Source organism: Aythya marila (assembly GCF_965140915.1).
Source record: "Aythya marila genome assembly, chromosome: 9".
Lineage (NCBI taxonomy): Eukaryota > Metazoa > Chordata > Aves > Anseriformes > Anatidae > Aythya > Aythya marila.
Genome location: NC_139050.1, coordinates 11,691,306 through 11,704,536, shown reverse-complemented (window position 1 = coordinate 11,704,536; position 13,231 = coordinate 11,691,306). Strand labels below are relative to the sequence as shown.

The following is a 13,231-nucleotide window of genomic DNA, read 5'->3' as shown; positions in this document are numbered from 1 at the left end:
ATAAATTATATTGATGGTACTGTTCTTATCATCTGTTTATCTTTCCTGGCCCCAGTTGTGGCGTTCCCTGATAAATGGGGCAAGCAAAACCCGTGGGTGCAGAAACCCCAGTGTGGAGCCATGGGCAGGGATGCTGCAGGAGGGCAGCCAGCTTAATGCTGGAAAGACTCGGGAAAGACTGTCACATCTGCCTCAGTGCAGCCCAGGGCAGTTTTCTGGCCCTGTTTCAGACAGAAACAGCCAGAACCAAACCAGGTGCCAGCTGGGGAACCCCTCATGGCTGCATCCCCACGGCCTCCAGCCTTGGGGGATGGATGTGGATGTGGATGTGTGCTTCCACTGCAGCTGCTGCTGCTCCTTTTGGCAGGGTGCTGGGGGCATGGCCACGTGCTGGGGTGGCAACTGGGTGGCCACTGCTGCTCGATGTGTGCATACAGCAGGGGTGATTGGGAGCAGTGTGTGTGGGCTGGCCAAGGGGAAGCAGCAGAATCAGCGACGGGAGCGGTGGGCGCCTTCACCTCAACTACAGCAAGGCTTTCGGCGCTGCCTCCACGCCCGTGTTCTCACCGCTGAGCGAGGATGTTGTGCTCTGGGTGGGTAAAATCGGTTGGGTGAGCACGGAGGTAGCTGGGATTTGGTGATATTCATGTGAAAAGCTGGTGAAGGAATGGGGTTTTAATAAATAGGCAGTGAGAGGTGCCGGTGTCACTCAAGATGCAAACCTTGGAGTGGAAGCACAATGTCCATGCAGCCTTACTGAACGTAAATGAGCTTGCTGCGGGAGATGTGTTAGAAAAAGAGATTTAATGATGAGCAAATGTAGAGCCTGTTTAACAAAGAAAAGTATCTTGACCCACCAAGGCAGTGAAACAAAATGTCACACCAGCGTGCCTCCAGGCCAGACTCTGCAGCTGGGTTCTTGCATCATCACGGGTATTTTTGCTGGCCCAGCCCGTCGCACCCCTGGAGGAAACTCCAAGGCACTACTGACGAGGCTGAGACGTCATTTCGCTCTGCTGCTCTAACCAGAGAGGATCATATCTTATTTTTTTTTCTTTAGAGGAAAGCAAGGGAAGTTGTTTCAACAGGGGCAGGCACCCCAGTAGCACTGAGATAATGCACCCCGGCTGCCTGTCCTCTCCAACGGTGGCCTCTGCCGAGCTAATGCCACGGCGTTACCCAAATCTTCCAGGCAGGAGTTTTGCAGTGAGAACAGGTGAGACGTAACACCATGCTTTAATATTTCTGTGATGCCCTGTGCCACCTGTGTGCCTTGGGACGGGGGCAGACGTTTCACCCCGTGTGCTGTGGCAGCCCTCCTGCCCAGCTCGGAGGCTGTGGCGCATCCGCAGTGCCCTGGGAGTGACGCTTGGGATCTTCCCGAGGAGCAAACCAAAGCTGCTGGGGTTTCTCTGCAGCAAGGAGCCGCTTGCCCTGTGGCCACAGAGGAGATCATTGTCTCTGCTACACCAGTGGCATGCAGTCAGAGAGCTGAGTTGAAAACTGAAAAAAAAAACACCAAACACGTGGAGCCTTATCTGATGTGCAACAGGGGCTGCTGCTCGGCACAGCCACCATCTTATCGCCGTGCTCAGGAGGAAGGCGGCTGTAGTACGATGCTCTGCGGACTAAACCACGCTGAATGACGCTCCTGCCCCTGTGTCGTTTAAAAAGCTCCTGATCCAGCTGGCGGCATGAAGCTGGGGCAGTTCGAGGATGCAGGGTGGGAGGAGATCTCCTCCCTGTGGGGAAAGCCACGGTTGGATGGGGCAGGGGCTGGCTGAGATGGGAAGCCTCACAAGGGGATTTTCCTGGACGCTAATTGCCCTGAAAGCTAATTGCAGAGCTGTACATCATCCTGCTGGGAGATCTGGCTGACCTTGGTCGCCTCCCACTTCCTACCAGCACGATGCCGCAGATGGAGCGGTTCCTGGCGAGAATCCTTCAGCCACTGCTTAGTGCTCAGCTCGGGCAAAGCTCGACTGTGCTGTGATTGTGGAAGCATTGAGCAAGATATTTTCTCTCGCAGCGTCATTTTTTTTTAGTTATTACTTTTTTTTTTTTTTTTTTTTTTGTCAAAACCCATCTGCAAGTTTTACTAAGCTTCTCCAGACCTGGGCATAATATACTGTTACGGCAAGAGCCTGGAGGCTGTTGGAGAGCAAAAAGCAAGCAGCACTCGGCATCCTTCCCCCAGGGTGCAATAAATCACCTGTGGAACCCACGTGCTCTCTGGAGGGAAGGAGATGCCCGCGTCCTCCTGCTTTATGTGGCTTGCTCCATCCTACGAGCCATCCCAGTGAGGCCCTGTGCCCGCTGAGCCACTTCCAGATCCAATGGCGTCAGCTGGCAGCAGAAGCATGGGGCTTTTTGAGCTGCCAGACCTTTGCATTCGGCCTGGGGCAAGCTGGGCTTGTTCCTCCTCTTGCATCATCACCAAGAGAATAGTCACTTTGCAGGCTGCACTGATTAATGGTTGCCATAATCGCTAGCCTCTGCAGATTTGCTCGCATGTGGTTGATTTGGGGTTCTCTGGCTGAATTTGCTGCTGCAGGAGAGCAAGGGCTCCTGCTCTGGCTCTGTGGGGGCTTTCTGGAGCAAACAGAAGTGTTAAAAGCTGTGGCTTTGCCACTGGAGTCCCAGGAGCTGCGCAGGAAGAGGCTCTACCGGAGGGGTGCCTTGGACAAGGCAGCAGACAGGGAATGATGACTAACGATGAGGTAAGGAGCCAGGAGAAGGTTTGTGCAATGCTTGGGAAACCACGGCTGGCACCGCGAGCGCCTGTGAGCAATGCAAGTATCAACCAGGGCCCAGGCTGCTTCTCAGCTGGTAGGACAGAAGTCGGTTTGCTCTCCTCTCCAGCTGCTCGCCTGCAGCAGGACACCAGGTGTGCAGAAGTGGGCTTGCTGAAGGCAAGATTTATCGCACACCTGACTATATCATTTCAGTGTCTATCATTTCATCATTTTCTAAAGAATCCTAAACCTAATTCTCACAAGAGAGCATGTCTTGAAGAATACAAACCAGGGAGGTAGGCAACAGGACTAGAACTTCAGTGGGATAGTTAAAATATTTATTTATTCGCAGAGAGAAACTTTTCAGTGATCACCAAAATGCTACTTGGAGGAGTTTTTGCTGTAGTTTTGCTTACTTGCCACATCAGTTTCTTCCCTGGTACTATTTAGAGTATGCTGGGAACTGTAGTCTGATGAGGCAACGGTGGTAAAATTTTTGTTTTACTCTAACAGCACCCCTAGACTCTAACTTTCTACCACACTACTTTTTTCAAATAGTGTAAGCACACTTTCCTAGAACTGAGCATTTACTGAAAGAGCATCATCTCTGGCAGTGTACGGAAGGAAAAGGCCTCACTTCATCAGTTTGAAATCACTGCCTTTTCAGAGTACTTTCAAGAACAACTTATTTTCTAAATATACCATTTCTTAAAAATAAGGATTTCTATTTGTGTAACCCGAAGCTGCAAATTTAAGCACTGCTTAGGGAACGTGACAGTAATATGCTCATTGCAGTGGTGATTTATCCAGCAAATAGCCGAGTACACATTTCACATTACAAGTAGCAATAAATACCATATGCATACAATAAAGCTTTAACGTTGCTTCCACGATATAAATATTTAAGACTTCATTTTCAAATGAAGCTGAGCAGAAATCACAGCAAGGCAAGCTGGTGAGGTTCTCAGCCAAAGCGGACTGAAATGTAAACACATGAAAGAGAAATAATTTTAAATTATTGTAGGCACTCACACATAGGAAAAGATTAAAAACACCCAACAAGTTCAGCTGTCCCATTTCCATTTCTTAAAGTTTATTTAAACCTGAAACCGCTGCAATACCTTTGGCCTCCGATCCTCCATGGCCAATGTAATTCAGTTCATCAACTAGATGAACTGAAGAGGATGCAGCAGAGCAAGTAGGATGACACCGTTCTCTCTGCTAGGCATATGGGATTTGTCCCTGCCCACCTAGGTCATCTTTGTCTGGAATCAGACTTCTTCCCCTGACTCCACATCCCAGCCGCAGGACTCCAGCTGCTCATCCTGTGGAAACTCAACCTCCACGTCGTAGATAAAATCTGGGTCATCCTTCTTCTTCCTGTTCTTCTCGAAGAGCTCATCCATGATGCTCTTCCTTTTGGCTAGCTCCTTGTCATCCAGTTTGTTCATATCCTCTTCTGGGTCGATGGTCTCTTCCCGCTGAACCTTTTCCAGGCTCTCAGCCAGACTCTCTCCTCTCAGATGACCTTTCAGCAAGCTGTGTAGTTTCTCTAGCTGACGTAGCGAGACTCCTTCTAGGTAAGCCTTGTGCCGAGGGTTATTCTTCAGCTGCTCTGCAGCTATGCTGCAGTCTGAAGAGAAAACCACCCTGAAGAATTACAGGGACAAGCAAATTTCCTCATTTGAGATCCCCCACTCCCAAGCCCTCACAAGTGAGACCACTTTAGCAGAGCCACTGCTTGGGTTAAGATGCTGACCTGGGCTTCCCAGGAGAGGGAGCATTACCCAAAACCTGCTGTGCACTCCCTGCCTGCTGGTGCAAAGCTACCCAGCAGTGACTAAAAATGGTATTACTGACCAGCTGCTCCTCCTCTGGGTGTGGAGGGGACTGAGGGCATGCTGCAAGCAAACACACCACACCTGAGAACTTGGAGAAATTCCTGACAGGCATGATGCGCTGGCGAGTCTTTTCCTTGTCCTTTTCTTCATAGATCAGGATAATGGATGGAGGCTTAAAGCGAATGCCGCACTTCTTCGCAATGCAAGCCATTGCAGTTCTTGCTGACAGCTGAAGCGTGCTTGATTTTATTGGAAGAGTCTTCAGCAACTTCAGCGCTCACTGAAAAACAGGAACAAAGGGAAAGAAAGCATGAGTGGCTCTTGGTCGTTGTCTTTTATCAGGATTAGTGACCCACATGCAGTAACAATGTGCACCACAGTGCAAGTCTCCCTAACTCTGGGGGGACTTGAACACATCCTTATGTGCAATTTGAGCTGGGCATGGGGAGCAGAATGACTCTCGAGGGTTCATTTACACCTTTGTCACCTCTTGGCTTTTGAATCTGGATTACGTATCACACACAAGTTAAATTCTTAGTCCACAGCTAAGTAAAGAACTGCACAGTCAAATGATACCTAAAGCACATTTCATAAGGTAAGGGAGAAGCCTGCACGCATACAGTTGGCGTATCTAACGTGGGAATTCCTTTTCAAAAAAACAAAACAAAACAAAACAAAAAACCATAAGAAGAAGGGCAGCAAGTCTGGTTTTTTTTGTAAAGGTTTCTTATGGTTTCAGAGTGATCTCAGTTCAGCAGCATATCTATGACTAATGATGGATGGGATAAGGAGAGAGGAGATTCAAAATGAAGAACAACTGTGATTAGATTCCTTTTTAGGCATCAATGAAAATATGACATTGCTTTTAAAGAGAAATGACATCCACCTGTTTAGTCATTTTCAAGCTAAAGTAGACCACCAAGGAAACTGAGAAGTTAAGAGTGACAAGCAGAAATGCTTTGGACATAGGGCGTTAGAGTTGGTAGAGTTTAAGCTATATAATGATCGTGAAGGTCAATGATTTATTAAGGTTTGAAAATACTGAGCTGTTGTGTGGGGAGGAACAGGGAACTTTTGCCACACACAACAGGTGGAGAAGGAGGCGGATGGGGTAGAAGAGCTGACTGACTCGCTAAATCTATAGCTGTATTCATATAGGTGGCAAGGCCAGGCTGTATGTCCTAGAAGTTCATTTTTAATGAACTAAGGACTGTGAAATGGATGACTGTGAAATTAATTAATAAGGACTGTGAAACCCTCGAGTATCTCAGCGCACAGGTCAGCTACGAAGTGAACGAGGTTAGAAAGCTCATCCATAATTATCCTTCTTGCTCTTCTCTGAAGCATTTCATCTGGCAGCTGGGGAGAGGCACGTTAACCTGGCTAACAGTGACAGCTTCTCTTTTTCTGCCTGATATTTGTCCACACACAACATGCTCGAGACCTCCTTGGTGTCAGCTTCTCCTTTAGCTCTGACGCCGCTCCTTCAGGTTGGATGGCATATGAGAGGAGACCGAAAGATCCGGGAATGCTGCTGCAGATCCTCCGTCCCAGCTCAGTGCTCTGGATGCACGCATTGCTTTCCTTTGGGTTTCAAGTAAGTGAAAATGTGCTGAATGTCCAGGTTATCTCTGACTGTGCTACAGCCTGCAAGAAGGCAAAGCACAGAATTACGAAAACCAAAATTAAGAATATATGATGGCTCCAAACCAAGAAAAAGTAGTAATCTTTAAAAGTTATGTTGAAGCTGAGGTGGCGGAGTTCTTCTTTGTTAAAAACACATAGGAAAGAGTTCAAATTCGCAGTAATATTCCTCAATACTGAAAATTAACAACAGTGGCTCTCCTTTAAAGCAAAAATAGCTCAAAATAATAATAATAAATAAAGCAGAATTCAGTTAAGAGTCCCTTTTGGTAACTTAAAACGAGAAGCGACGCCTCCAACGGCCGAAATCCCTCTGTAGAGTGTAAGCAGCATCACGGCAGGGACATCCCTGGGGGAGAACGACAACGGGAGCAGAAGCCGCGGGGGGCGGTGAGCAGGGACAGGGCATCCCCTGCTTCCACGGACCGCGGCAGCGCTCCCGGTGCCCGTAGGAAGCCCGGCGAGCGCTGGACCGGTGCCGGTGCCGGTGCTCAGGCCCCGCCGGCCACAAAATGGCCGCCCCGGCCTCCACAGCGTGAGGGGGCGCAGCGCAGCGTTGGGGCCCGGCGGCGGGGCGGGGCGGTGGGGCCGTGAGGAGGAGGCTCGGCATGGCGGGGCTCAGCCCCGGGCTGGCGGTGCTGTTCTGTGCCCTCCGTGAGTGCCTCGGTCACCGGGCGCGGCGGGGCCCCGATGGTGGGGGTGGGTGGCGCTGTGCCGGCGCTCACCCGCGCTGTGGTGTTCCCCAGAGGTGCAGGCTGCCGGCCGGGGAGCCGCCGTCACGCAGGAGCTGCTGCAGGAGGGGTTCCACAGGTGGGACCGGGTTTGGGGTCTGGGGGACACAGTGCTGGAGTTTGGGGTCTGGGGGACGTGGTGCTCGGGATTGGGGTTTTTGGGGGTGTGCTGCTGAGCTTTGGGGTCTGGGGTGCTCGGGTTTGGGGATGCGATTAGGATGAGCTATCAGAACCACAGGCTTCTGGCTGGTGAGGACGGGATGGCTCTGGGTGGACAGGAGTTTGTAGTGCGGGACACTCAAGAGCTGCACCTTGCCTCCCTGCGTGGGTGTGCTGCCTGGGGAAACGTGGGTGTAAGCGTGCTGCTTGTGTGCCTTGGTTTAAGGGACCTGCTGGTGAAGGTTGACCTTGGGGAAGCCGGGGAGTGGGCTGGAGGATGCACGGTGGTTGCTAGAAGTCAGCTGCCGCCAGGAATCTACGTGGATCCCTACGAGCTGGCGTCGCTGCAGCAACACAACTTAACGAAGGTAACGACCCAGAGGGTCAGGCGGCTTGCAGCCTCTCAGGTAAGGGCGTTCACGTGCTCTGCCAGCAGCTGAAGAATGCCTTGCTCAGGAGGCTGCACTCTCTGGTCATCATCTGGCTCCTTAGACCAAGGTGATTTGTTCCCTGGCCTGGAAGTTGCTGCACAGTGATGTTTGTGACTTCTCATTGCATCGCTGTCGTACCGGCACCACCTGGCACAGGGCAAGTGTTGTGTAATGTGCTGCTGATGTTTCTACATGCAGGCATGCCTGTCAGCTCTGCTTAGCCTCAGATAAGTAAAAGCTGTTGGTATGGTGGTAAAAGCAATTCAGACTGAAAAGAAGGATGATTAACCCCAGCAATACAGGAGCAGGGTGGGAACAGGCAGGGAGCGTTTCCAACTGGGCTGTTCGGTCTTCCTGCCAAGACGCTGTGTCAAGGTCTTCAAAAGTGCAAAGCAGTGGCTTCCCTGCCATGCTTCAAGTGGATCCGGACTGAGGAGCGTCACCGCTTCTGTTTCATCACAGCTTTCCTTCCTACCTTCCAAAACACGCTTCATGGGTTGGGTAGAGAGACATGTGTTAAGGCTGTGGCTTTATGGTAATCTCCTTAGGTGCTTAATTCAGTTAAAACATAGAGGCAATGCCACTGAGCAGCTTCTGTTGAAATGCTTGCAAGCGCAATTACAGCCTTGCTAATTGGTGTTACTAATTAGCGCCTGTTCAGTTAGTGTCAGGCTATCGGAAAGGTTGCGTTGCAGACTTCCCATAGGTAAGAATGACTTACTGGAGAGTGAGTTGAAAAGCTGTTTTGTACCAGCGTAAGGACAGAATTTCCAACCTGATTCTCCTAACCAAGAAATTGGGCCCGGTGTTAGAAAATAGAACAAGGAAAAAGGTTTCCACTAGAATTGCATTGTAGTAATCTGCCATGTCTAATGAGAGGAGACAATCACTTCCCAACACCGTCTTGGTGCTGGGCATCTCCTGGGAGGGTACCTAAGTTGTACAGCTGAAGGTAAGTATCAGAGAGATACTTAAAGATTTTCTGAGTAGCTGTTATAACAGCTGTGGGGGTTCAAAGTAAGCAAATGTGAAACCCTTCCCCTACACATAGAATAAACTCCAACAGTAGTTTTCTTGGTGCTCTGAAGAACAGCGTGTTAGTGTAGGAGTTAAACTTTTTCCCCCCTTCTGATGCTGCGTTAGCTTACCACAGCAGACTGTGATCACTTAAGTCCCATAATCATGCATGAAATATTCATACCTCTTTTTTTCCTTGTCTCTCTCTCCTGTGCTGACTCTGGTTGCAACCACATCTGGATCTTTGTGTACGTGCAGGCGGTGTTAATTCCTGACGTCGTTGATGTGGAGGCTCCTGAGTACTCAGCCACAGGCCTTATGGTTCTCCTGTACCTGGAACGCGACCCTCGCTGTTCACGCTGTTTCAGAGGTGTTTTGCCTGTGCATGTGCGGTACCACCGGCCAGCAGGGGACGGGGAGGAGGCACTGGTTGCTCTGAAGAGTCCAGAAGTACTGGTCTGCTGCTGCGATGGTGAGATAGAGGCTCTTTGTGTACTCTTTTTGGGGAGAGAGGAGGAGCTGTGGGTAGTACAGAATCTGGATTTATACCTGTTTTCTGGAGGTGGAATTTCTTCCACCTGGGGAAATTCCACATGAACCCCCCACATGAACACGAGGGGAGAATAGCAGCCCTGATAAAGGCCACGTTGTCTTCCTCTTAGCATATGCTGCGCATGAGGGTGGATGCTGCTGCCTGACCAAAGGCAGACTGATTGTTAACAGACTGCTTGGAGTTGTGCTGCTGCCATCAAACCCTTGTACTGTAGGGATGGGCTCTTTTGCCTGTAAGCGCTGGCAGTTGGTCTGTTTGTCACACCCCCTGCAGGCCCTGGTTTGTTAAAGGTCGGCTGCTCAGACCACGTTTTCACAGCATTCTTGTGGCAGCTGAGGCTGTGTAGTGTGTATTTAAAATTATTCACTGTCAGGTACTTAGAGCAACCAAAGTATTCTAAAGGTTTCCAAGCTTTTCTTCCTGTGTTTGATTAGGGGAGAAAAGATAGCAAACACTTTTCCTGATGGTTGTGGTTCCCAAATTCCTCTAAAACAAGAATCTGGTATCCTCTGACAGTGAATATTTTATGTGAACGTTGGCGTTCTCTGTTTTTGCTAAAAATTGTACTCATTTTTCATGAAATTGTTCTTGCTAGTCTCCACATCAAATGTGCCACTGATTCTCAGCTCCTTTATCTTATTCTGGGTGTTATTTGAGCAGTGATTTTCTGGGATAAACTTAGGGGCAGGAAACACTTCCTTGGTCAGATAAAAGGAGTGTGAAATACTGCTATTTTTTCTGCCATGTTTAATATTGATGAGCAGGAAAAATATTTATTATTAATATAAAAGTCGTTAAAGTATTGGAGGGGAATTCTTGCATGCATCAATGGGAGGTCAGCTGGGAAAAACGAAAGAATGTCTTCCATGGTTTTGGGGAAGAGAAATTGTAACTGCATGGCTAGAGTTGAGGGGTGTGCAGGCCAAAGGTGAATTCTTTGCCCCGTTAAGGACAGAAGGTCCAAGATCGCATGAGTGAGATTCTTCCATAGGTATCCACTGTATCTGTCTTATGTAGATCACCTGTCAACGGAGAGCTGGAAGCCTGCTGAAGTGGAAGCTCCCTGCTCAGGGAAAAGGGACTACCCCTGCCAGTGGTACAGCGCAGCACACAAACCTGTGAGTTCATATTTCTGAAGGAAATTCTTGGTTCTTGTTTAACAGTTGCTGCCTCTTTCTGTGATGGATGAGCAACTTACAGAGCACAGGACCTAATCAATAAAAGCCTTGTTGTGTGAATTCTTACAGAGGCTCACTTCTTCCTTTCTGACCTGGTTTTAATGGGTGTTACCCTGCCATTCTGATGTGCCTGCAATTGCTCGGTGCTCTTCTGTGCTCTTGACAGTGGCATCTCCTCATCTTTTTTTTTTTTTTTTTTTTTCTCTTAATACTTTGCTTCGAATCCTAGGATATAATTGGCACTAAATTAAGAAAAGCCATAGCATAGGTTTTTCAGATGAGTAGCAAAGTGGGAGAACCCTGTTCCTATCTAATAGAAAAAGGAGTAAACCCCCTAAAGTTGAAGGAGTAAGATCCTTAAAAAAGGCCACTGCTGCTTGTCATTGGATTGGCTGAGGGTCTAGATAGATGAAGTTTTCTTTATTGTGTTCAAAACTAAGGAAAGTTGGATCCTTAGTGTGGTCAACAACTGCTTTACAAACTCAAAAAGGTTGTGCTAGCGTAGAGATTCAGAAATAAGACTAATTTGTTTAATAACAAATCTGTTGGTTGTGTAACATGCATGTTTTCCTACATTTAAGATGTCTGCAGATGTCTGTTACATGTTTTGGAGCTTTCTGCATCACAGAGAAGCCAAATAGTTGTTTCCCATGGAGAAAACTGGCTTCTCAGTGATCTGCAAAATGCTCATTCAGAGAGTGTCTCTATTCAGTGCTGTATTATGTACATGTCCTCACTGGCAAGCTTAGAGTAAGAACAAAGCCATGGAGGATATAAATAGCTACTATTCAAAATGTAGCAGAAACTTTTTGAGCTTTGTACAATAAGACCAACTGGCTCTCTTTACGGGCAGTAAATCGAAAGGTTAAGTTCCATCTCAGTTTTCTTCTGGGATTAAAAAATCAAGCCTTAGCAAAGGGCTAGTTAAATAGTGCTCTGGTTACTAGTCCTCTAAGCTGCAGTCAGAAAGAAACAGCTTGTTAAGTGTGCGTAATCCATGTATTTTTCTTTTGTAGGCATATGAAGAATTGACTCTTCAGGTTCCAGTGGGGCTCAAGCAACATAGTGCCTTAGTGTGCGTTGTGACTCTTCTTGCCACGGTGTTCTGTTCCAGTCTGATTCTTGCTGCTGTATGCAAGCACGGACACTTCTTCTCCCTAGTCACCTGCTCAGAATAAAGAAACAAGGAGCGACTGAGCTCTGTGCAGCAAAACTAACTCAGTGTTACATTGGGTTCCTAAGTGAATCCTTCTCTACTGTTACTTATATCTTGGTAATTCATGCAGGTCCTGTAACAGATTATAGTTCTCTTGGCCTAATTCTTACAAACACCTTTCATGCGCAGAAGACCACTTTGGTATACTGTGAATAGACAAAGCAGATGGAGGATAGCAATAGAGCTGCAGAAAGCTGAAAGGACTGCCACAGGCAGTGCAGCAGTAGTCAGGAACAGAGTCTCAGTCTCTGATTCCCTTCCCCGGGCCAGGGCCTGCTTCAGCTATAGTGCTGCTCCTTGCAGAGGTGTTTGTAATTTCTTGAGTTCAAACCACCTGATTGGGGAGTGGTTATTAAGGCTATGAAAAACATTATCTAGTCATAAATGTTTCTGAATTTGAAGTTTGTTTAAACTGTCCACGTGGGTCATGCGTGAATTTGCGAAGAGGAATTCTTTATTTGGGACCGTAGACGGCTTAAGCAATCTGTGCTCTGCTAAGGACTAGGAGGGATTAGCTGCTCTTGGTCAAATCATTCAGAGTTGAAAGAGCTTAGAAAATTCGAAAGGAATTTCACGCTGTATCAGAAGCTAAAAGAATCTCCCTTGGGAGATTAAAGCTGATGAAAAGATACAAACTAGAAGCAAACATTTAGCAGACTTGCATTCAGCCATCAGAGCAGTTAATAAATGCATGGAAATGGAAGGCTTGCTTAATGGAAAAAATGAGTTGCTCTGGATTGACAGAAGTTGGTTGTTGTTTTTAATCGTCAGTAGGTGGCATTGTGACCTTACTGACAGGGGCGGTTGGAGAAAATGTTATACCTCACAGAGTTAGTTAAGAGCAGCTGATTTTTGAGGGAGTGTGGGGGACATCAATGAAAACGCTGGTTTTTAAATTCTGTCCTCCTTTATATGCAGCCATGACTGCTTCACAGCAGAATCAGCCTTTCATCACTGTCCAGCTGTAGCTTCAGGATCCCCTGGGCATCCTTCCTCTGCTTCTGCTGAAATTCAATAGAGAGCTCGTCTTGTGACTTTGCCCGCGACAGGTTGGCAAGTGCTCTGACACTGGGCTCTTGTTTTCCTCTGACTGTGCTGAATGATGATGGCTGCGCCAGTACTTCATGCGCTACCTCAGAGGCGTCATGCACTGCATCTGTTTGGGGGAAGGGAGAAATTAAAGAGGACAATTGCAGGGAGATTTGGTGGCTCTTGCAGTAGGTCTGAGGAGAGAGGCTGTAATATTTGCCTCTGAGTGACATTTTTAGCTCCCAGAGTTGAGTTTGTCCTTGAGCTTTCTCTCCAGTGCAGGTACGTCATTCTGTGTTGCAGTTTGACTCGTGGAATGGCAATGTCCGAGATTGCCACTCGGCTTGGCAGGTCTTTATCTCCTGAAAGCCCACAATTTCTTTAGCATCAGATAAGACTGGTTGAAAATCACAAGTATGCTAAAACAAGCTGCCTGACAGTGTAGTCCAGTGAAAGGAAACTAATTTCCTTGCGACAAATGAGGAAAATATTGCAAGATATAAAAGATGATGAGTAGATGATTTGGAAATGCGTGCAAATGGTGATGCAAGAATGTAAGTGCATTAGTGGTAGGATGTTCTATGAGCAACTGTGGCAGGAGGGGCTTGAATTATAGGGCGCTTAGCACTGTTAGTATGAAACAGATTGTTGATTTTAGAACAGAGTGTAGCTGCTGGAGGGTGAAAGGGAAGGTTTT

General features: G+C 47.8%; 2 protein-coding genes across 4 annotated transcripts; one reads left to right on the top strand and one right to left on the bottom strand.

The window, feature by feature from the left end:
* Window positions 1-3,062: 3,062 nt before the first annotated feature.
* On the bottom strand, window positions 3,063-6,765 carry CEP19 (centrosomal protein 19). Of its 3 annotated transcripts, none has more exons than XM_082767692.1 (3): window positions 5,956-6,765; window positions 4,658-4,856; window positions 3,063-4,368 (listed from the first exon to the last, which is right to left on the bottom strand). In XM_082767692.1, the coding sequence occupies exons 2-3, from the start codon at window positions 4,785-4,787 to the stop codon at window positions 4,007-4,009; spliced, it is 492 nt and encodes a 163-aa protein (XP_082623818.1). In that variant the 5' UTR covers window positions 4,788-4,856; window positions 5,956-6,765; the 3' UTR covers window positions 3,063-4,006. The 3 variants fall into 3 exon arrangements, with proteins under 3 accessions (XP_082623818.1, XP_082623817.1, XP_082623819.1); XM_082767691.1 differs by having other exon boundaries at window positions 6,021-6,764; XM_082767693.1 differs by having other exon boundaries at window positions 5,853-5,968.
* A 24-nt stretch (window positions 6,766-6,789) lies between these two features.
* On the top strand, window positions 6,790-13,231 carry PIGX (phosphatidylinositol glycan anchor biosynthesis class X). The gene is made up of 6 exons (XM_082767690.1): window positions 6,790-6,874; window positions 6,967-7,030; window positions 7,337-7,478; window positions 8,817-9,030; window positions 10,129-10,229; window positions 11,306-13,231. Exons 1-6 carry the CDS (start codon window positions 6,829-6,831, stop codon window positions 11,465-11,467), a joined length of 729 nt encoding a protein of 242 aa, XP_082623816.1. The 5' UTR covers window positions 6,790-6,828; the 3' UTR covers window positions 11,468-13,231.